This window comes from Papilio machaon, chromosome 2 (genome assembly GCF_912999745.1).
Source record: "Papilio machaon chromosome 2, ilPapMach1.1, whole genome shotgun sequence".
Taxonomy (NCBI): Eukaryota; Metazoa; Arthropoda; class Insecta; order Lepidoptera; family Papilionidae; genus Papilio; species Papilio machaon.
The window spans coordinates 7,182,238-7,207,324 of NC_059987.1; the positions used below are offsets into that span (position 1 = coordinate 7,182,238).

The 25,087-nt window shown below is 35.6% G+C and overlaps 4 protein-coding genes across 4 annotated transcripts; 2 read left to right on the forward strand and 2 right to left on the reverse strand.

The window, feature by feature from the left end:
• The first annotated feature begins 1,227 nt into the window (after positions 1–1,227).
• Positions 1,228–3,470, forward strand: LOC106714375 (pancreatic lipase-related protein 2). Its single transcript, XM_014507409.2, has 5 exons — positions 1,228–1,325; positions 1,628–1,814; positions 1,943–2,337; positions 2,658–2,991; positions 3,386–3,470. Exons 1-5 carry the CDS (start codon positions 1,289–1,291, stop codon positions 3,429–3,431), a joined length of 999 nt encoding a protein of 332 aa, XP_014362895.2. The 5' UTR covers positions 1,228–1,288; the 3' UTR covers positions 3,432–3,470.
• A 1,863-nt stretch (positions 3,471–5,333) lies between these two features.
• Positions 5,334–9,617, reverse strand: LOC106714386 (sodium-coupled monocarboxylate transporter 1). The gene is made up of 13 exons (XM_014507423.2): positions 9,328–9,617; positions 8,972–9,131; positions 8,382–8,447; positions 8,148–8,199; positions 7,984–8,051; positions 7,579–7,733; positions 7,313–7,453; positions 6,973–7,191; positions 6,690–6,829; positions 6,316–6,443; positions 5,969–6,135; positions 5,728–5,893; positions 5,334–5,649 (listed from the first exon to the last, which is right to left on the reverse strand). Exons 1-13 carry the CDS (start codon positions 9,534–9,536, stop codon positions 5,629–5,631), a joined length of 1,692 nt encoding a protein of 563 aa, XP_014362909.2. The 5' UTR covers positions 9,537–9,617; the 3' UTR covers positions 5,334–5,628.
• A 434-nt stretch (positions 9,618–10,051) lies between these two features.
• On the reverse strand, positions 10,052–16,016 carry LOC106714387 (sodium-coupled monocarboxylate transporter 1). The gene is made up of 14 exons (XM_014507425.2): positions 15,606–16,016; positions 14,055–14,214; positions 13,903–13,968; positions 13,780–13,831; positions 13,608–13,675; positions 13,374–13,528; positions 12,928–13,068; positions 12,354–12,462; positions 11,953–12,062; positions 11,657–11,799; positions 11,316–11,443; positions 10,725–10,891; positions 10,259–10,484; positions 10,052–10,187 (listed from the first exon to the last, which is right to left on the reverse strand). Exons 1-14 carry the CDS (start codon positions 15,815–15,817, stop codon positions 10,119–10,121), a joined length of 1,806 nt encoding a protein of 601 aa, XP_014362911.2. The 5' UTR covers positions 15,818–16,016; the 3' UTR covers positions 10,052–10,118.
• Positions 16,017–19,011: 2,995 nt separating this feature from the next.
• On the forward strand, positions 19,012–25,024 carry LOC106714392 (exosome complex component RRP42). Its single transcript, XM_014507430.2, has 6 exons — positions 19,012–19,230; positions 19,522–19,718; positions 19,975–20,140; positions 20,371–20,550; positions 21,049–21,272; positions 24,922–25,024. The coding sequence occupies exons 1-6, from the start codon at positions 19,174–19,176 to the stop codon at positions 25,022–25,024; spliced, it is 927 nt and encodes a 308-aa protein (XP_014362916.2). The 5' UTR covers positions 19,012–19,173.
• Positions 25,025–25,087: the final 63 nt, after the last annotated feature.

Sequence of the window (25,087 nt, forward strand, 5' to 3'; positions counted from 1 at the left end):
AGCCACTAATGCAGAGTTTTAAGGCGGCTTAAAAAAAGCACCCGTGCGTATGCGTGCTAATACTTGATTGATGATTTTTTCCAGTCTTTGACATTATTACAGTTTCTTATCATATCTGGCAAAAGTGTATCTCGATTTCAATTAAGCGGATTATTGTATCTACTAAGTATTAGCTGTGCCAAATAAAGGTCTAATCTCGTTCTTCTATTAATATTTGGAACCGATATTTCTAATAGTATTATTTTTTTACTAAACAGGGTATTAAGGAAAGTAATTTAATTACAAACCGATGTTTAGTGTACCGTTGTGTTCATTTGTGTTAGGCCCTCCATATACACGGCAACGCAAATCGTCAAGACTAACATTGTACGGTTTCGTCGCGAGAATCGCATTGCGCGCTCCGTACACACAACGTTGGATCGTCGATGAGGATCGTTTATTTGGTTTATAGCGACTACATGTCAACTGTATAGATTTGCTCCGCCATCTTGAAAATTACGACGACTTTTCTCGCGACCTTCTTGACAAACAGGTTGCGAGCGACCGAACGATTGTATTTGGTGACGGCAGATAGAAATGTCGGCGACGCGCGCTGTGTACGAACTTATACGGCATTGTATTGCGTAAGTCGCAGGTTTCCGATGATTTACGTTGCCTTGTGTACGAAGTACGTATTGTTCGAAGTTGGAACATAATTCATAATTAAAGCATTTTTTTTTATTAAAAATAGCTCAATGCAATCTTCTTGTCGGCATTTAAGGAAGTTTGTTTCGTTTGGTACGAGTATCAAGACATCAAAAGTAAAGTGCAAACTTGCCCTGGCTTAATCAATACTTTGTAGTGTATTTTTGTTATACCGTAGAATTCCACTGCCGTGACTCAGGTAGAACATGTACCCATCGTGGCAATCTTTTCATTATTTTTGACAAAGTAGTAAAGACAATAAATATTGTATTAATACAAGTATCCCGCTAGTTGAATTCTACTGGTTATAATTTTATGTTTTGAAATATTTTTTCTTTTTGTAGTAATTTAAATTTATTTGTCTAAAAACGTTTATCGGCTACTTAATATCGTTTTTGAACCCAACAAATCGGAAAATTTATGTATTGTTATCGAAAAACTATACAAAACTTTATATATCGCCTGTCTACTATTTATTTGTAATTGATTGATGTAATCTACTTTTCGTCGGATTATAATCACATGTATACACGAATATCAGCAGATAAAAGTTTAATAAATACCCCACTTGCTCATAGATACCAAAATCAAAGCGACTCTAACCATGATACTATTAATTCCTTTCCTTACCGTAATAGCTCGTAAGTATTTTTTTACTAAAGATTTAATATTTTTTTAATGTTATTGCTTATTTCATTAAACCGCGATTTAAGAAATTATAATTTGCCAACAATTTTTTTTTATTTTAGTTTTAGTGGTCGCCTAGAATACGATCATAATTTATAATCAAAGATTTTTTTAAATAAACACATCATTATACACATCTTCTTCATATTAACTTTATTCTTTCTTTCCAGCGTCAAATTTCACGTTCATCCGTTTGCGTAATTTCCTTAAAAAGAGGTACAAAGTTTTCGCTTCTATATAGATCTAATGATTTTAGTTACCGCCGGAGACGCTGTGCCGTCAGTCCCTGGAGACAACAGTCACTATGTTGAGGGTCTGAGTCGCTACATCTGGATGCCGGACGGCGATAACAAGCCGCATCTGGTAGATCTCCACGAACCCGTCGATGAAGAGTTCTTGAATGCCAGGAACGGCGCTGACAACCAGTACTGGCTTTTTACCAGGTGAGTTTAGAAATTCGATACGGTAATCCTCCGGTACTCCGGAACTGATCAGAAATGGAATCATCAAATAACACTCAAAATAGCATAACTTTCTAAACGTTTAATTGTATCTTATTTACCTATTGCAGATCTAATCCTAACAACCGCCAAGTGTTAGTGCACGGAAACATAAACTCTGTGCGTAACTCAAACTACAGAGCCGCCCGACCGCTCAAAGTTATCGTTCACGGATGGAACAACAACGGGAACACCGCCATGAATCCCACCATAACATCCGCATTTCTCGCGGTACAAGACGCCAACGTTATTGTCGTAGATTGGAATAGAGTCGCCAATAGCAACTACAACACCGCGGTCCGAGGTGTGCCAAGCGTCGGCCAACACTTGGGCAACTTCTTAGTGTGGCTTATCAACACGGCCGGTGGCAACTGGAACAACGTACATTTGGTCGGCTTCAGCTTGGGCGCTCACGTAGTCGGCAACGCCGGCCGCACCGCTGGTGGTCGTCCCGCTCGTGTTACTGGTCAGTACATATAGTTTTTTTCAGTAATTCTCGAACCCAGAGGTATAGGCATTGACCACGTAGTTCATTTGTCGGGTCCCTGACACACCTCTCTCGCTTCTTCTATATTCATACGTTCTGGTATTGATAGAATATAAAAAGTAAAAGCATAAATTCTTTTTGTAATCACATCTGGCATGGCGACAATTATAAAAATTACCCAGAATTTGATAAAATTTTTATTATTAATTTCGATCTGATAACCAAATAAAAATTAATTATTATGTTGAAATGGAAGCTACAACTTGTGTAGACTATTAAATCGTTATTCTTGTCTTTAGGATTGGACCCCGCCGGCCCGCAGTGGGGAGGAAACTCAAATGCCCTAAATCGTAACTCCGGACAATACGTAGAGTGCATCCACACAGACGGCCGCCTGCTCGGCATTATGGACGCTATCGGCCACGCTGACTTCTACCCCAACGGCGGCAGGAACCCGCAGCCGGGTTGCACCACCAGCCTCTGCTCCCACGGACGAGCCACCGATCTCTTCGCTTCCAGTGTCCGCACCAATCACTTTGTCGGCAGACGGTGCCCGAACATTCATGAGGCTGAACTGTCTACGTGCAGCGGTAACGCTTTCAACATGGGCAACGGTATTATCAGTAAACGAGGGTAAGCTGCCTGGGTGTACAATGTTTATCATTTTGGAATTGATGTAATTCAATCGATACCTAATTAAAAATGAACAATAAACGGTATCGTAAATCCAATGAGCACATATAGTTCAATCTCTAATCAGAATCTGCCGAAAATTAACTTTATCTTTGAATATATGCAGTAGATTTTTCAATACAGAAATTAAAATATACTTATTTCTAAATACACTTGGGCGGATTCACTAAAGGCGTCAAGCTTTGATGATTGTAGGCTGAATCAAAAGTTGTGGTCGTCCCATGCGGGCGATACGAAGAAAGAAATCATATATAACTTATGTTGATAATATTCACAGCTCTTGAAACTTATAGCTGTACATTCATTTATTTTCTATTCTTTTCTTCACTTTCAGATCCGGATTATATGCTCTTCGCACCAGGAACGCTTGGCCTTTTTAAACGAACTAAATATACAAATAAATTTACTTTATAAAAATATCAAAATAGTTTTAATATATTAAAATGCCTACGGAAATTCTTACTGTAGGTGATGTACGATATTGGAGGAGGTTCGAAAGAGGCCTTGGGACGGGGTTATGTCAGCGGCAGCCATAGGTGCGAAAGTATGCGGAAGCATTCCCGTAGCTCTGGCAATATACATATGTGAGTTTTTAGTTGGTGCGAGCCGACATAACCCACTGTTGCCACCGCGGCGCCAAGGACCTTGGTACCAAGGGTGGATGTGTGTAGTCATTTTCCTCACAATAAAAAGGTGGTTTTAATTACAATTTTCGGTCAATAGCTGAAGATTGTTTGTGATAATTAGTCCAGATGATTCACCATGACTGCGACACGTCACTAGATTTTTGTCATTGTTTTCCACATTATCAATTAATCAGTAACATACGTAATTCATTTATCATTTTTGATAAAATTTTAAATGTGGCGTATTAAAGTGGCTCGGCTATTGCTACTCGTTGTTATTAACGCCGAACTTAATTATATTTAAAGAAATATGTAATGATCACTTGTGTTTTCTTTATTAAGTCTAAATCTGTATCTAGTTCATTCTTAAATTTTATTTAGAGGTATGTAAGTTGATATGCTAAAAAATTCTATATTAGACGCTCCCGCGCAACCCGCCGCACGCGCAGTGTGTGGCAAAGTAGCGAGTAGCGCACGCTCGCTCTTTCAAGGTTCAAGAGCGATCGTAGAAAAAAACCCAACGCGATATTATTGCATTTTTCCGCCATACGCCACGCATTTAGTTATGCGAAACGTTGTTTTCAAGAGAAAAGTTGGAATGTTTTTTGATATTTGTTTGTGTCTATATTTTTTGAATATTTGCTAACTTTTCCAGAAACTAACACAACAGGTTACATCTACGTAGAATATCATCATATATCATTTTGTTCCAGCATTGAAAGCAAAAAAGCAAGCGCGAGCTATCAGTTTATTGTTTGATGTATCTCCATTGAGCGCAATTTGCTCACAAAAACTATACCACCACAGCTGAATTCGGCATACCAGATGTCTTGGAAAGTTTATAAAAATTATTCAGCGACGTCTATTGGACATTTAGTACACCAAAATCTCATACTACAGTGCGTCTATTTAAGCATTACTAGATTATACTTACTCTTTGGATTAGTTGACAACTGAGGCCTATGTAGTAAGTATATCTTAATATATATAAATCTCGTGTCACAATGTTTGTCCTCAATGGACTCCTAAACCACTTAACCGATTATAATAAAATTCGCACACCATGTGCAGTTCGATCCAACTTGAGAGATAGGATAGTTTAAATCTCGAATTATAGTCGCAATTTTAATTTATTGCTAATTATTTGTCTGTTATTATTTGACAGTCACAATTATCTATTAACTCCAAATGATTCTAACAGATGTCGATACCTTTCGACTGGGTTGAGTAAGTAATCAATAGATGGCGCTGCTATGGTAAATCTACGAACCGCGCGGACGGAGTCACGGGCGACAGCTAGTTTAAGCATAAATTTTGATTTTGTATGAGGATTAATGTTGTATTTATTGGACGGTTGTCATAGTGACTGTAGATACATAACAAACAACTATGAACTATCGAACATCGGTTTTGTAATAAAATAATCGAATAAATGAAAACCATTATTTTATTACTTTCTGAATTCATTTCAGTTATTTGACCATGTATCGCACAATTAATAAAACACAATTTTTTTTTTGCTTGTTAATGCCTCAATATTTTAATTCCTTCTGTATTTCACTCATTTCACTCAGCCCATATCTAGTGAATTGTCGAAATAATAAACATTAAATTAAATAAGCACTAAAGCACTATAATTTTGACATAACAGAAGATACGAAGGCGACTGACACAAATGTTCGTGACACTGTCCTCATCATGGATCATACGAAAATATGGCAAAACACTTTAACACAACTATTTCTTGGCAAACGAATGCAGTAATCTTCAAAATGCCTTTGACAATAATTGTTGTGGTACACTCTAGTCAATTTATCAAAATCGGGGTTTGGAAATAAATGGGTCTTTACTTGTATTTTGTTCAATTTCAACTTTTCTCAGGTCTGGAATATTCAGAGTGAACAATTGAAAACATCTCCGAACAATTGATCACCTCTTTGCAAGATAACATTTATCTTGTAGACTTCTTACCCTAAAATTAACAATGAAAATAATTTTATCATCCAAATATAAAATTATTAATACGTTTTATAATTGTATTTTTTATTACCGATTTCCTTTTAATTAATGATCTCACAAAAGGAGCAAATAATTGAAGATCGCTTTGAACTCTTGGATATTTACGAAAGCTTAATAAACAAGCAACAATCACAGTCACTGTACATCCAAACGCTGTGAACCATAAGTATGAGATGCGATACAAATAAGATACCTCCCTGAAATAATAAAGGGAATTATTCATAAGCTAGAAGGAAAAATTATAAATAATATTGTATAATAAAATTACGTACACCTCTTGTATGTCTGGTGAAATTGTACTTCCAAAACTATAGGTGCAATTATGTATAAACCTTTGTTTCTCTTCAAATCTAAGGAATCCTTGTGCTTGAGCCACCTGCGAGTGGGCGGCGACCCACCACGCTGAAGCCAAACCCACTGCACCACCACTTAATGCACTCTGATCGAATATCAAACATCAGTTCATTGCATTAAAATCCAATAAATAAATAATTGAAATTAATTTCAATTTTGGTTTTTAATATAATACTCCAACAACTTGTCTATCTGGACCAGGTGTGAGTTAGGAGTATTTATTATAATGAGATTAGGATTGTACTGAATAAAAATAAAAACTTACCGTAGAATCAATGAAGGGTAAAAATATTCCCATTGAAAATATTCCTGCAAGCGGCCCCATAGATGCGGAAGATAAACTCATCGTCAACTGCAAAACTGATCCAAGTTTTTCTACCACAAACACTAAACCTGAAAGAAATCAATGTAAATCAACATACTAGGACAACATAACAATGGAGTTAGGCAGTATAGGCGTTGTATTAATGTTCTCAGATATTTTGGCGGTTCTTAAATTAATGTAAAGCTTTATCTCTAATCTAAATCTTAAATGTAATCTTAAACTATCGAGTAACGGGATCCGAGGCACCGAGCCGACGACCTTAGGGCGCCAAGATATTTGTTATGTTATAAAAGCTATACATAAATAGGACTTACCCACGCATATGGCGCCCAGTACAACCACAACAGTCCTCACAAGTACCTGAGTTTCTTTATCAGTCAACGGTCGAAAGAAAGGTTTCCAAAAATCTTCCAAAACTACTGCAGACATTGAGTTAAGACCCGTTGAAAGAGAACTTAAAATGAACATCAAAAGTTAAAAAGATACAAAATAAAAAAAAATGGAGTTGTAACGAATTGAGATTGGTAACGAGATTGAATACTATGAAATGAGGTAATTAACGAAATGTAAAGGATAAAATTTTGGAATGTTAAATACCTAAGTGCAGCACTAAATACACCAGCCACGAACAGACCCGGCAATCCATTCCAATCACCGAGTATATCCATTACCAACAAGGGGAGTAACTGATCTTTGGCAAGCACCAACTTTGAGTTTACTGGATCACAATCGTGGTATCTTGCAAATGCTAATAAACCACTATATCCACATATAAATACAACTAATAAAACGCCAACTAAAAATCCCCAAACGGCCCTGTAAATATAACAAATATACAAATCAGGCTTTACGATTAGGTTACAAATAACATTCAAATAAGCAATAAAATTACGTAAATAGGACATGAAATAAAAAGAAAAAAAGAACGAAGCGTCACCTTTTGGATGATTTTAATTCTCTTAACGCTAAAAATCTTTGCATCATTGACTGATTCACAGCAATAAGACCGACCCAATAGAATGTTGAACCGATTGTCACGGATAATATTGAATGCCTCTCAGTCATATCCCAACTTAAACTAAAATTTAAAAAAAATCATAAAGCATTGTAAAATTATAAGTACACTTATATCAGAATTCAATTCAAAACCTCTAGAACATCAGTTTATAAAAGTATTGAGGAAAAACAAAAAAGAATAATTACACTGGGAATTCGATCCTATCACTGTTCCAATTCTTCACCATAACTTCTTCAAAACCACCAACTATGATAGTTCCTTTTATAATAATTAACACCATTGCTCCGATCATAACTATTGTTTGAATAACATCCGTCCATACAACAGCTCGTAAACCTCCCTGAAAATACAATGCTTTAACACAACAGTTATAAATTATATGTATATATTACTAGCTTTTACCCGCGACTCCGTCCGCGCGGAATAAAAAATAGAAAACGGGGTAAAAATTATCCTATGTCCGTTTCCTGGGGCTAAGCTACCTGCCCACCAATTTTCAGTCAGATCGATTCAGCCGTTCTTGAGTTATAAATGGTGTAACTAACACGACTTTCTTTTATATATATAAGATATCTAACATCACAACTTACCAATGATGTATAAAATATACAAACAACACAAACGATTGGTGTAACTATGTGTATATTCACTCCAGTAACTGTAAGAAAGATCATTCAATTTTTTAATAAGATTTAAGACAATTAAAAAATAACTGATGTTTTGATTTATCGGCCCTTAGCAAATATTAAAATACCTTGATTGAAGGCTAATGCTGGAACGTATATAACAATAGGTAGCCAGGCCATCTGCAAAAACATATACAATATATTTATGTAATTAACTAATATCATAACTTAACTAAAAAACAAAATAATATAAATTCTAACTGCAATAAATATTTTAAATACCATTATATAACTTTAAACTTTCGTGGTTTGTACTAATGTACTGTTAGTAAGAAACGGGATTCTTACAAGTAAACACTTACCAAGTAAACGCTGAATAAAACAGATCCAAATAATCTCGTTCGTTTATCATACCGCAACTCTAAATACTGCAGACAATAATTAATAAATTAACAATTTTCGAAACACATTGAGCCTAGTCAAAGCCGGGCTTTTTTTTATATCATAAAGTGGAAAACAAGCAAGCGACCACATTAACACGCCTAAATAGCGAAGCAACCGCTATCCATGGACATCCGCAATTTCAAATATGTTGCCAACCTTTAATCGACAGCGGAGACCACGCACAGAACTTTCCCTTCCCATCATTTCCTTATAAGAAAAGGGTTGGAAGGGACACAGACTAAAATTAGGCTTCCGGAACACGCACGGGTACTAACCGACGCGACGTTATGAAGTGTAACGTAACATTGTTACATGGCGAGCATTAATGCAGTTAGTGTGTAGTGTTACGGGAAAACAAGCGAGCAACGAGCCGCTCGATGTGAATGTTACACTTTGTAAGGTTTGTCAGTATCCAGCTTCAACCAGCTACCCAGGATTCTACTTCGAAAATAGTGTGGAATTAAACATATTATAGTTAAAAATATATTAAAACTTATAAAGTACGTACCTCATAGGCAGAAGTCAACTGTAGATCGTGTAATACTGGAATAAACGTTTGAGATATTATGATCGACATCATTATTGCGCCGATAAATGAAAATATGTATGAAGTCCCGTAAATATAGAGTTCCGTAGGTGTGCCCAAGAGAGATATGCCTGAAATGAAACTAAAGAGAAACTTAATTTTTAAATGTACCGAATAAAAACACAAAATGTCTCCCAAACATTGGACTATGTAATGGTAAATTGTAACTTTATAACATTAAGTGAAAGTAATATCTCAATTGGAAATATACTTATTTAATAAAAGACATAAATTATAAAGATTCTGAAAAAGACAAAATAATTTTAGTCAATACTTACGTGGCCACTAAAGAAAAGCAAACCGGTATCAATTTCATATTCCTACCACCCATCAGATAATCTTGAGTTGAATTCTGTTTCTTGAAAAATCCAAAATAAATGCCAATCCCACCACATATCGATAACATTGTTACAAACACGGAATAATCTAACCACGAAAACTTTTCTTGATATGATAACCTAACGGTTGATACATTAAATCTCTCCATTTTGGATAAATTTACAATGCAATACAATGAAAAAAATGTTAAATCAAAAATTTTAACACAAGGTGTTACAAACGTTGCTCGTGACCCTCAAGACTTCAATAAGCGCAGATCCACACTTGCTATGGCAATTTTTCAATTGCTCCACGTTATTTTCCTACGCAAATACAGGCCGCGGCTATTTCTGACCTGCGCTTTATTGACGATTTCCTTTCAGAACTTTAAATAGACCTTTAACCAATTTTAACTGGTTCTTCTGTCTGGTTTCACACAGACCTGAAGCTATGAGTAATGAGTGTGTAATGGAAGAAGTTAACATATGTGTTATATGTATTGTATTTATATGCAGTTTTATAATTTCATCTTTTACCCATTTTTGTAGACTTATTGCTTTAATACTGTAAAAAGATTGGTCTGTCAAAAGAGTAAAATTGTTTCACAAATGCTTAATGCAACACTTTTTTATCTAGTTTAACTTATAAGTATTTATACTATTTACAATACAAACACATTTCGTATTAAATATTTTTATTTAATCAGTGAATAACACTAAAAATATATTACTTATTTCGAATAACTTCACTTTCAACCAATCTCTTCAATTTCATTAATTGGTTTCATGTTTATCGAGATAGAGTTTTTATTACGTTCAACCTAGAAATAAGCGATTTTTTTAACGCATCTTTTAGTGAGTATAAATTCATTAACGATAAAGTAAACCTTACCTTTTTACTATCATATGCCCTTATGTAAGAGTCATCGCCGGGGTGCGGCGGGTCCTTGTACAGCCCTCTAAGCTGTGGTGCGAGGAGGTTAGGTGAAGGTAACACATGAACCTTCCCCCTCCACCGATTTACCTGGGACACCGCCAGACCCACGCAGATCGCAACCAAGGCCCCAGCGAGCGTGTACCACATGTATGACACGTGAAGTACTGGGCTTACTTGAGCGCTGGAACACATTCTGACGTCACAGAAATTTCGAACAATCTACTATTGGAAGTATCTACGACTAAATCCAGATTTACAAATTTATAATTGCAATGTTTTATTACTTTCCTTTCTGGGTCTACACCCGGCCACAGTATTTTCTTTATTTTTGTAAAATTTAGAATTTTGGAATTAGACTACATCCTTTTACTTCATCACAAGCGCATTTTATTTATAAACATACTATAGATACTTGACTTACGTAACAGGGAGCTCTGTCGTATTTGATATGGTAAAATTGTACTGACAGCCCTCAGTAGAAAGATGTTTGTGAGGATGTACAATTTGTCCACTCGCTATGGCCAGCTGTGCAGACAAACACCACCATGACATTGTTAAAAGTCCACACATGCCACCTACTAACGCTCCCTGAAATATTTAAACACTTACTGTATTTTGAACTCTTCTTTTTCCCAATGAGGCAGGAAATGAATATATTATAGGAAGTCTAAAAGTAGCACCAGTAGTAGAGAAATTAAGAATTAAAAGCGTTAGCGTGGTAAGGGAATATTATGTGGAGTGAGGAATAACATGTCACAAGGAGAACAAGTTATGAATGTGGAGGGGTACACCGATAGTGGTAGGTCTAGGTAGAGATAGACGGATTGCGTGAAAGGTGAACATGATCAAGAAGAGAGTAACGACTGAGATGACGAAACGTAGATCGATACGTAGGACAAAAACCTGGTGCACCGAACCTACGTAAGAGGGATAAGGTCAAGGAGATGATACTACGCAGTAAGATAATGTAATAGGACACTTAATTGAAATAAGTTAAAATGGAAATAGATACCGTGGCATCTACCCAAGGCATGAGAATACCCATTGTGAACACTCCGAGTTGTGGGCCCATCGTCATCGCCTCCAAAGTCATTGTAAGTTGTAGTATTGTTCCCATTTTCTCAACGATGAAAACCAATCCTAAAATTAAATTAAACATCAGTTATTTTTTCCAAAAAAAAAAAACAGACTTTTGAGAGAGATAGAAAGTTAAAACTGATGTTTCTGAACTGATTCTCGTGTTTCTGCGACTTTGAGAAATGAAAGTCTATTTACACTTTTAACTTTTTTTCCTAATAAATAATCAAAAGCTAAATTTAGAAGTAGCAATTTATTATAGAAAAATATTCTTACCAAGGCACACACATCCTAAAAGTATAACAACACCTTTCAGTAGCCAATTGGTCTGTCGTTCAGTTAGTTGTCTCTTAAAGAATGGCTTATAGAAATCCTCTAACACAACTGCCGACATAGAGTTCAAACTTGTCGATAACGAACTGCAACATAAACATTTGCTAAGGCAATGAATTTTCGAACGTAATTAATTAATAAACAAATTATAAAGTAATTTTACCTTTACTACAATAATACAACGTATGTGCGTATCAACAGTAACTTTAAATATTCCTTAGGAAAATAATGTAAAATACCTTAGAGCAGCACTAAATATACCGGCTACAAACACGCCGGGCAGACCTGGGATGTCACCCAGCACGTCCATAACTAACAGAGGCAGGAGTTGATCCTTCGCTTTCGCTAACTAAACAAAAGAAAGACGATTTCAATTGATACAAACACCAAGGCGACCCCGAATACCTACAGTCATTTAATAGTAACATAAGCAGTCACTGGTTGCAGATTTTGTATGAGAAATCTAATCTAAGACCTGCTTAAATAACTTAAGTAAAAGATGCTTAAAAAAAGAGTGTTTTATGGTTAGTCAGGCAGGATTAAGTCAAATAAGGAATTATTGACAAGTAATACAGCATGCGGTAGTTCATATCGATACACATTTAACATAATGTGAGTAAAAAGTTTGTTTTTAATTTACCTTAGTCTGCAATGGGTCACAATCGTGGAAACGAGCGTAAATTAGTAGGCCACAATAAAGGCAAAAACAATACAAAATTGATATACCAATACAGAACAGAAAAACTGACCTGAAATTAAGAATATGTCTTTAACATAAAAATTAGAGATCGTTGTATAGATTAGTTGCTTGAATACTGAACCAACAGCAGCTATGATATTTCATTGTGACTGAGACTAACTGAGACCTGTATGAGATTTATATTTTAAAGTTGCCATCAAGTTGACGCGAAGAAAGTAAGTACTGTAGTGAACTCGTATTGAGATTGTATTGCAATTGAATTTCAAACATTATTTAGCCTTTTTCTAATCGTTTGCACTGTTAAAATATCCACATAAATACATTTTGCAATCTTAATTTTTTTTTGGTCATTACAAATAGATTTTATGCTTTGTTTCTTTCCGCAGTGGTAATCACCGTAACAAACCTAGATAGTTACCTCAAATTCAAGTAGTCGTATTATTTTTTTATTAGTATTTACTTTCTTATAAGTTACGTCATGTAAATAATCCAATTCATGGTTGATTAATCTTACCATTTAGCACCTCGTAGCGTAGGCAGTGCTAAGTAACGTTGAACCATCGTCTGATTTACAGCATTTGCTTGCAACCAATAAACAAGGCCTCCGATTACAAGACTCCATATTGTGTGTCGCGCCGTCGGGTTAGGATCCCAACTGTAAGCAAAGAAATTGGTTATTAACCATGATTATATTTTTATGCATAATAATGGAATTTTATAAATACTAAAGATGATGACAGAACGAAAACACATATGATGATAATACTTAACTCATACTTGGAAACTTATAATATGTACAGTTGTAAGTTAAGTAAGAACATATCATACATTCGATTATTTACTTTGTGATATTTCGTTGAAAACGACATTTCCAGCTTTCATTCCAATTTAAATTGTTGAAAAAAGTGAAAAAGCAATTTGTAAAAGAAAAATATGAAAAACGAGAGTGTGTTTTGTTACTTAGGGTATTCGATCCGTTGAGTGTCCAAATTCCGCTGCCACACGACGCCCACGCCGCCTACATCTATAGTGCCTTTAATCGCCACCAAAGCCATAGCTCCAAACATTGCAGTAATCTGTATCACATCTGTCCACACGACTGCTTGTAGACCACCCTGTATATCGATGTCAAAGCATGTCTTTCATGTCATGATTTCTCCGAAATGTCAGAACATCCTGTATATTTATACTTACAGCACTCGTGTAAAATATGCAAACCAAACAAACTATAGGAGTTATTACATGGACGTCGACACCCGTCACTAAAAACAAAGAAATCAAATGTTGACATCATTTCACCGGTAATGATATAAATAAAAAAAATCGTTCTACAACAACCTTTAGGTTAACTTTAACTTAAATATACCTTGGTTGAAGGCCAACGCAGGAACATAAATCACAATCGGTAACCAGCCAACCTGAAATTAAAAGGATTTGGTGAACCTAGAAAAAAAAGTTAGAAAATAAAATAAGAAAAGAATATCCTTACCAATGTAAATGCGAAAAGTATTGAACCAAATAGCCGAACTCTATTATCAAATCTCAACGACAAATACTGAAAATATAAATGTTAAAGGTTAATCCCAAGAAAATCGCATTCATTTATTGAACTTAGCTACATATCATTCTGTAGAATCTTACTTCATAATTAGAGGTGATTTTAAGTTCATGAAAAACGGGCAAATAGACTTGAGTCATAACAATCGACATTAGAAATATGCCACCCATTATGAAGGCATATTGCGTCCCGTGCATATACACTTCAGTCGGTGAACCGAGGAGGGTAATACCTGAAACAAAACTGTAAACAGCGTCTTTAGAAAACAGATACTTTGGACCTCATTTAAAATGTTAATCGATAAAAAATTAAAATTAGAATTATACAATTATATTACGTCGATCGATTTCTTTTTGGAACGAAGTTCCTTATCGCGCGTTGTGAAAGTGGACTAGAAGGAAAAAATTCTTACGAAAAGTTGTCACGACACTTTTTGCTATAGTAAGTATGTTAACGACGAATGAGCGCTACTTCACCATGGCAACGACGTGACAATATATAACGAAAATTCATAGAAATAAAATGTACTTCTTGTGAAGACTTAAGTTTTTTATTCATAGAATAAACATTGGTTCCTTCACTAATTAATCGAAAGGAACTTCGTTCCATCCGGGTGTCCCTTGACACCTCTCAATTTTTTTTTTTTCACTTGGTATCTATTAGTGTGATTAGATACCATCGTATCTTTTCGTGATGGAAAAAATGTGCGTTAAAGTCATTTACTTAAATTTGAATAAAGTATCTATTTGGGTAGTAGATTTATATCTATTTAATACAACAAGTATTTACAAGCGTCACGGTTTTATCAGTACTATTATTCATATTACGTATTTTTATTTCAATTTTAATCATCATGTTAAAATTGAATTCCTCGAAAGCAACAGCTAATAAGACAATAAATAGTTTCATCATCATCATCGCACTGTCCCACACTCGCACACTCGTAACGCCCACTGCTGGGCATAGGCCTCCCCCAAAGATCGCCACGATGATCGGTCCTGAGCAACCCGCATCCATGATACTCCCGCAACCTTGACCAGATCATCGGTCCATCTTGCGGGAGACCTGCCCACGCTGCGTCGACCTGTACGTGGCCGCCATTCTAGTACTTTGCGGCCCCATCGGCCGTCCGTTCTGCGGGCAATATGGCCGGCCCATCGCCACTTAAGGTTTACAATTCTTCGGGCAATGTCGGTTACTTTGGTTCTGCTGCGGATCACATCATTTCTGATGCGAACGAAGTTAAACTATTTTAACTAGCTAAATAGTTAAATAAATAGTTTAACGAAGAATAATTGCTGGTTAAGGAATTGAAATCCCATGAAACTTTTTTTACGACATATAACGATGGTAACTAATTCTTTAGGCATTATTTGACCAAAGAGCAAACGTGAACCTTGCTCTTGGTTCAAGTAAAATCAAAAGGCAACCATTAGTTATCTGTATCAGTCTCCATCATAGTGTAGTATTTACATTAGTCTCTATCAGAAGAGGGATCCTCTGCTCATTCGCAGAAGTTGACTATGGTAATTTACCGACTAAGTTTTCAGCATAATAGGGACCATTGTAATAGTTTCGAAGTAACCAGCTAAAGATGATTAAGAAAAGGATAGATATTTTATGTAAAAGCTTACCTTGCCACAAGTGACATCGATACAGGAATTACTTTCATATTCCTACCCCCTAGTAGGTAATCATTTTGGGAGGATTGGTCCTTTACAAAACCCCAATATATGCCAACAACAGCACTTATTGCCAACATGAATACAAACACAACGTAATCAGCCCATGAGAACTTTTGCATTTGGTAAGCCATTTCCTTCACACCGCCTGGTATTTCCTCCATAATTCTGTTTTATCGAAATAAATTTCATGCACATAACACAAATGGGTGCCCCTGCTCGAATAGCACGTTAGGCCGCCGAGACGTAAAGCGCAATCTGTTCCAATGAAACAATTACGATAACTCGCAATTTAAAAGAGGAAGTTGCGAGATCCCCTTCAATAGCTCCAGCAGGAGCGAATCAGGAACTGACTAATACTATAAAATTTAGTAGTTCGTCTCTTGGGCAAATGTTTTTATCTCTATATACCCGATCTCACTAATATTATAAAAGCGAATGTTTTGATGGATGAATGTTTGTTAGAAGGTATCGCCGCAGCGGCTCAACGGGTCTTGACGATATTTGGCACAAATGTAAAACATAGTCTGGAAGAATACATAGGCTACTAAGTTTTTTCATTCCGTGGTGGGCGACAGTTACTAATATGTTGGTGAAATGGTCATCTTCGACGACTTTGTCATTTTAACCTTCTTAAAAAATACTTGACATGACTGAGATAAGTAGACTTCACACATATATTTTGAATTTCTTCTCAGATACGTGCAGGTTACATCACGATTAATGTACATATGAAATTCAAAAATACAAAACATTGGTATATGAACCAATTGAATCGAACCAAGACGTATAGGTTTACGGTCCGGATAACAATTGAGCTACCAACGCTCTTGTAAACATACAAATACTCATAGTCATTGTACCGGTAGAACATGCAATTTCAGAGGCCGAAATCGATTGAATCGCTTTTTGCATTGATCGTGTACCGATTTTATATTCCTATTAATCGATTTAAGGTCAATCGGAATTGGCAATGTCAATTTTCATTGTCAACAAGCAATAATTTTATTCAATATACTCAAATTCCATGGTCAATGTATAGTTCGACAAGGACCTTAATCTTATGGCAGGTGGAAATTATGGGAACTAACAATTTTATCCTGAGAGCATCATTTTTCAACCAATGAGAGAGCGGCTGCTGCGCAGATTAAAATTGCCATTTTTATGTTTTTGACATCACAAGTAAATGACACGACTGATAATATAGCAAGTAGTTATATTTATAATGGGTCCATGAACGCTTACATGCTCGTTGTTATCAATATTGAACTTGAATTTATTAAAGAAATACCAAGTGTTTTTTTATTCAGATAACGCTTATCAATTTGTGTGAAAATCAAGCTGCGTCGCTTTATGTGGATGTATCAATTTTAATGATAAACAACTGCTTCGGTTGGGTTAGGTTACGACGACGAATCTCGGAAGAAGTAAGTAAATTTTCGGGGGCTGGTAACCCTATATGTCTGGTTTCAATTATGCCAGTACAATAAGACAGTGGCACTGACCTGGCATGGACTAAGGAGGTTCACTGACGCTCAAGTCTATGACACGGTAATAATAATACCGTGAGTGAGAGAGATACAGTTATACCCAATTCCTGTGACGTGACAAAGACAGGGATAACTATCTTCTGTCCCTTTCTGCGTACCAGGCTTTGGGGTTTGTTTGGAACAAAGGTTGTCCCCTACAAACAACCTAGGTTGTCCCTAACAAAGTTTGACATTCGTGCTATTTTTCGAAAATTGTGAGTACTTAGTGGCTGTAATTGTGCAAAAATATTTTGATATTACAGTTTTAGTAAGGTAAAGTTTATAAAACATGGTATACTGCTGTATTGTCGGTTGTAAAAGCCGTAGTGAGCGAAAAGAGAAAAACATAACCTTTCACTCGTAAGTACTGAAACTACGCACCTATTCACATGTATTCATACAAAATAAGGAAGAAAATACAAACTAGTTGTTCTTTACAGTCTTTGTAATAACTAATATGTTAAAATACGGGTAAAATCAGCTAAAATAAAATAGTATTTTTCGAACATTATGCGCCCAAACGCAGATGTCATTTGTGTCAAATAATATACTGCAGATCTGGGAAACAAGCGGCCATATTAAACTTCTTTTCAAATTGGTTGGTTATTACCCGTAAAAATAATACCACCATCTTGTCGTAAAAATTACCCTGAATTTAGGGGAAATAAATTATAGTATGTATAATGTATATAAATGAAACAATTCACATTTTTTATACTATTTTCAACAGATTTCAAAAGGAGTTTTTAATTCTGGTATATGCTGTGTTTTTAAATATTTGATACTTTCTTATCCCGTTGATTTTAAAGAGTATGATTAATTAATTTGTCCCATGTAAATTTTGTTTCTTAGAAATTAGTTTATATTTTATTAGTCAAAATAGTTTAATATTAAGTAGTTTTACATGTAGTGTTCACTGTAATGATATACAGAGTAATTTAAAATTATATGACTATAATATTGGTATGTTTTTTGTAGCTTTTTATGAAGACTTAGGGCTTCGTGCATATCGAAGAAAAATAGGACATCGTTTGAATGCTCGTCTAATGGACCTAAGACTGAAGAGATGCCGCGCTTTGTTGAAGCAGTACGCGGGAAAAAAATATCGGGAAATTCTTTTTTTGGAGTCACTCAAGACATCCTTGATTAAGGCAGCCGCCGATATTGACATGGACCTCGTTCGTGCTGTGATAGACGACTGGCCGAGCAGATTGAAGGCCTGCATTCAAAATCACGGATGTCATTTTGAATAAACTTTAGTGTCATAAGAATCTATGTTTTGTTAAGTTCATTTTGGTATATAAATGGTCACATAATGAATAAACTTGTTTCAATTATTTTATATTAAACATGTAACAGAATTTATGACCTGACTAAGTATTACTAAAAAAATCTGTTTATGTAATCTTAGTCACATAAACAAAAATTACGCATTGTTTTTTATATTTATTACGTTTATTAATTACAATTTAATTGGGAATATATAAATTGGTCTATATTAAATTATATCGTAATTATTCATTTTCGGGACAAAACAAATAACTGGTAACCCCAATCCTTTTACTTATATATAGGTATAGTCTATAGTACTCTCTATCTGTCCCTTACGGGTGAACGCGCGTGTCATATCTATATAATTCTTCATCTGAGCTGACGCTAGTCAGTGTTTGCTTTACGTTTACGCCAGTTGAATTGTATTGCCAGCGCTGATTTTGAGCGCTACTGTACTGGCACAATCTAAATAGACGGCCCCGCACCTGTCAATAGCGACAAACTGTCATCATAATCATAAGGTCTATAACGTTATCGCGCTATATCTTAAAAGTTAAAAGTTTACTCGTTTCTCGTTTACTTAAGTTTTGAAACTAATAAAATTGTTATTGTCTAATTGTTTATATTTCTAAGACAATTCTAGCAAATTATGCTAACTTATGTTACTCTTCAGTTAATCATTTTAAGTTAAAAATTCATATTCCGTATGTAATATAAGAATGGCGGGCTCTTTAATAAGTCAATCAGAGCAAGTATTTATCGTACATGGCGTTGAAGTAAGTTTTTGGACAATCACATCTTATATTTTCTTCAAAATGCTATTTTTATGTGTATTAAATGTTTTGCACGATTATTAGATTTTAGGTTATAAAGAGTCAGTTTTTTTTTTTGTCGAATAATTACAAAATATATATTTTTACCAACAAAAATATCACAAATATTTCATTGATGAAAACAAAATATAAATTATTTTGCTTTAATAAACTCCCAACATGATGCTACATGATACTTTAACAAAAATTTAATTTATGAACTTATCTTAAGCTTTTGTCTTTAAATATTTTCAGAATGATTTCCGTTCTGACGGCAGATCAAGTATTGACTATAGACCAATGGAACTAGAAACGGATGTGGTGAGCCATGCAAGTGGCTCGGCCAGGCTGCGGCTTGCAAACACGGATATTCTAGTTGGAGTTAAGACAGAAATTGATATACCAAAACCAGAGACACCTGGCCTTGGCAAAATAGAATTCTTTGTGGATTGGTAAGCTAAAAAATATCACGGTCAAATGTTAGTAAAATCAACAGGGACATTTGAGTCGGAATAAAACAAAAGTTGTCAATTCCAAGCATCAACCTATTAATACAGAGAAATCAATTGAGTAAAAAAATACCAAAACCAGCTACTTAACATAGACTATTAATACTAAATTTACACTAATATACTCCCTTAGTGACCATTTCCATCTCAGTGAGATAGTAAGAGTTAATAAGTAGAAATTTTTACTTGTTTATTTCAGTTCAGCTAATGCAACACCAGAGTTTGAAGGCAGAGGGGGAGAACAGTTGGCGAACACTATATCAAGCACAATGCAGCGAGCTTACTACAGCCCACAAGCTTTCAATTTAAAACAGCTCTGTATATTTGAAGGAAAACAGTGTTGGAAATTGTATGTTGATATATTAGTAAGTATTACATGATTAAATATTTAAATATAAGGGAATAATATAATATGGGAATAACAATTTGAATTCTAACAAGTAAATTAGGATTTGGATTATTTATGTCTAACTTAAATTATATGAAAGCCTCCTGGTATAAAAAGATTAAAAAAAGCAGATCTTTGCTGTTTATCAAAAACCAAAGATGTGATTGTTCAGAAATGAAAAAACATGATTGTTTTTTTTAATTACAGATACTTGAATGTGGTGGCAACCTATGTGATGCAGTATCTCTTGCAGTCAAAGCTGCATTATTTAACACCAGGTTGCCGTGTGTGAAAGCAGCATTGATGGATGGTGGCAACATTGATTTACAATTGTCTGATGACCCATATGACAGCAAACAATTAGATATTGGCACTGCTCCTCTTTTGGTAATTTTCTTTTATTTTGGTCAAAATTTCCTAGGGTTTAAAAAGAGGTACAGAAAAAAAAGAAATTTTTGCTCTCACCATGTATTCAATGCTCCAATAGATGTATAAACAATTTCATAGAGTATATTTATTCCAAATAATCACCTGAATCTTCTAAAGATACCGACGCTGGAAAGCATAAACGCTGTAACCCTTGAAATCGCGAATATGTTTTTCACACGTTAATAATTTCAACCATTATCAAACGATAATGATTTTATTATAGGTTAGCACAAACTACACAACATTGCTAAATACCGCATGCTTGTAGGCGTATCAGCTCACGAGTTATGATTTTTTGGCTCTCCTGTAAAGATCATACTTTCGGGGTTACAGCGTTTACGCTTTCCAGCGTCGATACAATCATCATAAATTGAATATGGCAACATTAAATTTTCATCAATTATTTATTTATTGAATATTGAAATAAAAACTATTTAAATAGATCAATTCTTTCAGGTAACATTATGCAAAATTGGAACTAAATGTGTTGTTGATCCATCTGCAGAAGAAGAACGCTGCAGTGTTATATCACTTGTAGTTGGGGTTACAGGAAATCCTAACTTTTATCAAATGGACGAGAATGATATTCCTAATGTTAAATGTAAATGTAGTACTATATCAATGAATGGCCCTGGAAGTCTGTCACCTAAAACACTTAAAAATGCCATTGAACAAGGAATGTAAGTGATAAGTAAATAATTTTTACAGTTCCTAGCTAAATACTAATAAGATGCTAAACCAAGGCAGTATCGTAAGCTTCTTCTCACCTAATTTTTTTACCTGCAATAACTAATATTTTTATTCTTATATTCTCTCAATTCAATGTAATTAATTGATCAATTTATGTCTAATATATAAAATTCTCATGTCCGTTGCCATACTCCTCCGAAACGGCTTGACCGATTCTCATGAAATTTTGTGAGCATATTCAGTAGGTCTGAGAATCGGCTAACATCTATTTTTCATTTTATTTTTTTTAACTGCGCGCGAACGGAGTCGCGGGCGACAGCTAGTTGTATATAATATATTCATAAAATCTGCTGTTCAACTTAATTTACTTTCTTGGCTAGTAATTTATTATTACCAATAAAGTATTTGTAAACTTGAGTTAAGTAGATTATATTTATTATATATATATATATATATATATATATTTTTAATAAGTATTTTAATAAAATAGTTGTTAATAAATTGTATATAAGTAGTCCCTAGGAGGGTTTGGCGTCAGGCAGGCGGCCGGCCAGTGAAAACATTTAAAGCCAAAACATTATTACAGTATGTGCTACAGGATTGAAAGACTACGAATTGCGAGTTGGAATGTTGGTACAATGACAGGTAGAGGAAGAGAGTTAGCAGAAGTCTGTAACAGAAGAAGAATAAATGTAGCTTGTTTACAAGAAACGAAGTGGAAGGGATCGAAAGCTCGAGAAATTGGTGATGGATATAAATTTTACTATTGTGGAAGTGACGGTAAGAGGAATGGAGTGGGCATTGTGTTGGATAGCGAACTGAAAAATTGTGTGACGCATGTTAAGAGACTGAATGATAGATTGATTGTAATAAAAATAATGATAGGGGATCTGATTATGAATGTAATGAGTGCTTACGCGCCTCAGTCTGGATGCGATGAATGTATTAAGGAAAAATTCTGGGAAGATTTTGATTCCATTTTAATGGATATTCCAGGAGATGAAGAATTGTATGTAGGAGGTGATTTTAATGGACATGTTGGGAGAACGAATACAGGGTATGAGAGAGTGCACGGAGGCTGGGGGTTTGGGATAAGAAACAATGAGGGAGAGTATTTACTAGATGCAGCTATTGCATATGATTTGGCAATTACAAATACATTTTTTCAAAAGAAAGATCAACATTTGATAACTTATAAAAGTGGCGGTAAAGCAACCCAATTAGATTATATCCTTACCAGAAGGGACAAATTGAACAGTGTCAAAAACTGCAAAATTATACCGGGAGAAAATTTAACAAGTCAGCACCGACTTTTAATAGCGGAATTCAAAATTAAAATAAAATCAACCAAGCACAAACCTAAAACCCCCAGTAAAATAAAATGGAGTATGCTAGAAAGGCATGAATGTGCAAAAGATTTTTGTAAGCAAGTAGTGGATAAAATGATAGAAATGAATGATATGAGTGGGATGACAGTAAATGATAGTTGGAATGAAATGGCCAGTTGTGTTAGGAATGTGGCAAAAAGTATACTGGGAGAGACAAAAGGTAAAGGGAAAATTGATAGAGAAACTTGGTGGTGGAGTGCAAATGTGCGTGAGGCTTTGAGTGAAAAGAAGAGAGCATTTAAAGAGTGGCAGGGTGTGGATTATAATGATAAGGATTTGAAAGAGAATAAAAGGCAGTTATATAAGGAGTGTAAGCGATTTACTAAGAAAGCCATCGCAACTGCTAAGGCACAGGCACAAGATAAATTATATGAATCCCTGAACAGCCCGCCGGGACAAAAACGCCTGTTCCGTATAGCAAGAGAGAGAGAAAGGAATGCAAGAGATGTAAACCACATCAAGTGTATTAAAGACGATGAAGGAAATGTATTGACGGATGATAATGATATTAAACAGCGTTGGAAGGATTATTTTGAAAAATTGATGAACGAAGAGAATATTTGGAGTGGAGTGTTGGAAAAAGTGCCGGTTAATATTGGTATGGTGAAAGAGATTAGCGTGGATGAAGTAAAGAAAGCGGTGCAAGGTATGAAGAACGGAAAAGCAGTTGGGCCGGATGGAATACCAGTGGAAGTATGGAAGCTCCTAAAGGCGGACGGATTGGTGTGGCTGACTCTATTCTTCAACAAGTTGTTACAGGAAGAGGTGATTCCAGATGAGTGGTGTAGGAGTTCGCTGGTGCCAATTTTTAAAAACAAGGGTGATGTACAAATCTGTAACAACTATAGAGGAATAAAGCTCATGTCACACAGTATGAAAGCTTGGGAGAGAGTGGTGGACGGAAGAATAAGAGAGGAGAGTGAGGTAACTCGGAACCAATTTGGGTTTACACCAGGACGGGGGACTACGGATGCCATTTTTGCTATTCGCCAACTTTGCGAGAAATATAGGCGTGTGCATAAAAACCTGCACATGGTGTTTGTAGACCTCGAAAAAGCATACGACAGGGTTCCGAGGAAGGTTTTGTGGTGGGCTTTGAAAGTGAAAGGAGTGCCTGGGAAATACCTGCAGCTTATTCGTGCTATGTATTGTCGAGCCAATACACACATCCAGTCCGCTGTTGGCGATAGTGACAGGTTTGGTGTCTCGGTAGGCCTACACCAGGGTTCGGCTTTAAGTCCGTATCTCTTCCTCCTGGTAATGGATGCGCTAACGTCAGACATACAGGAGGAAGCACCCTGGTGTATGCTTTATGCTGATGACATCGTGCTTGTCGGGGAGGATGAATGCGAGGTGCAGAGCAGGTTGGAAAAATGGCGAGATAAATTGGAGAGAGCTGGTCTTAAAATAAGCAGAACCAAAACTGAACATTTATTCTGCGATTTTGGTGGTCCGACCAGCTTTTCTCCAATCGCTTTAAATGGTGTTGACCTACCAACCTGCTCCGATTTTAAGTACCTCGGTTCACTCGTCCAATACGATGGTGGTGTTGACCGGGATGTGAAAAGCCGAATAAATGCAGGTTGGATGAAATGGCGACAGGTCACCGGTGTGACTTGTGATCCAAGAATGCCACCCAAGCTTAAGGGACAGATCTACAAGTCAATCGTAAGACCTGTCTTATTGTACGGATCTGAATGTTGGGCCACCAAGGTTTCGGATGAAAGAAGATTGCATGTAGCTGAGATGCGTATGCTAAGATGGATGTGTGGTGTGACAAGAAAAGATAAAGTTAAGAATGTGCATATCAGAGGAAGTTTGAAAGTAGCGCCAGTTATCGAGAAATTGAGGAGCAGAAGGTTAGCGTGGTTTGGACATGTTATGCGGAGGGATGATAATCATATAAATAAAAAAGTAATGAGATTGAATGTGGATGGCTATAAAGGTAGAGGAAGACCAAAAAAAGTATGGATGGATTGTGTGAAAGAGGATATGCGTAAGAAGGGGGTAAATTCAGATATGACGGCTGATAGAGATGTATGGAGGAGTAGTACATACTGTGCCGACCCTCCATAGGGATAAGGGCAGGTTGATGATGATGATGAGTTAAGTAGATTATATTTTACAATTCTGGAGCTTCCTCTTCTGATCTTCCTACCCTTTTATGTTTATTTATGTTAATTGCTAGGTCTCCAAAAGATCATCCATTTCATTGTTCAATTAATCTTAATTGCTATTTAATTTGTTTCAGAATTGCTGCAAATTGTTTGGATAATGCTCTTGGGGACGCCCTTTTACGTGAGAAACAAGAAATATCTGATTTTAAGAAACACTCATACGGTTTTTTGAAATAAAACATCATTTGAATTTTAAAATTTATTTATTGATATAATATTCATACAGTTATACATAGTATT

What these genes read in the sequence shown, in the direction of transcription:
- LOC106714375 (XM_014507409.2), top strand. Translation starts at nt 1,289, where the DNA reads ATGATACTATTAATTCCTTTCCTTACCGTAATAGCTC. An exon ending in CAGTACTGGCTTTTTACCAG is followed by an intron (nt 1,815 to 1,942) that starts GTGAGTTTAGAA and finishes TACCTATTGCAG; the next exon opens with ATCTAATCCTAACAACCGCC. An exon ending in TCGTCCCGCTCGTGTTACTG is followed by an intron (nt 2,338 to 2,657) that starts GTCAGTACATAT and finishes TCTTGTCTTTAG; the next exon opens with GATTGGACCCCGCCGGCCCG.
- LOC106714386 (XM_014507423.2), bottom strand. Translation starts at nt 9,536, where the DNA reads ATGGAGAGATTTAATGTATCAACCGTTAGGTTATCATATCAAGAAAAG. An exon ending in TGCTTTTCTTTAGTGGCCAC is followed by an intron (nt 9,132 to 9,327) that starts GTAAGTATTGAC and finishes GTTTCTCTTTAG; the next exon opens with TTTCATTTCAGGCATATCTC. An exon ending in GAATTAAAATCATCCAAAAG is followed by an intron (nt 7,192 to 7,312) that starts GTGACGCTTCGT and finishes TTATATTTACAG; the next exon opens with GGCCGTTTGGGGATTTTTAG.
- LOC106714387 (XM_014507425.2), bottom strand. Translation starts at nt 15,817, where the DNA reads ATGGAGGAAATACCAGGCGGTGTGAAGGAAATGGCTTACCAAATGCAA. An exon ending in TACTTTTCGCATTTACATTG is followed by an intron (nt 13,832 to 13,902) that starts GTAAGGATATTC and finishes TTTTAATTTCAG; the next exon opens with GTTGGCTGGTTACCGATTGT. An exon ending in GGGCATATGATAGTAAAAAG is followed by an intron (nt 10,188 to 10,258) that starts GTAAGGTTTACT and finishes GCTTATTTCTAG; the next exon opens with GTTGAACGTAATAAAAACTC.
- LOC106714392 (XM_014507430.2), top strand. Translation starts at nt 19,174, where the DNA reads ATGGCGGGCTCTTTAATAAGTCAATCAGAGCAAGTATTTATCGTACAT. An exon ending in TTATCGTACATGGCGTTGAA is followed by an intron (nt 19,231 to 19,521) that starts GTAAGTTTTTGG and finishes AAATATTTTCAG; the next exon opens with AATGATTTCCGTTCTGACGG. An exon ending in TTGGCACTGCTCCTCTTTTG is followed by an intron (nt 20,551 to 21,048) that starts GTAATTTTCTTT and finishes CAATTCTTTCAG; the next exon opens with GTAACATTATGCAAAATTGG.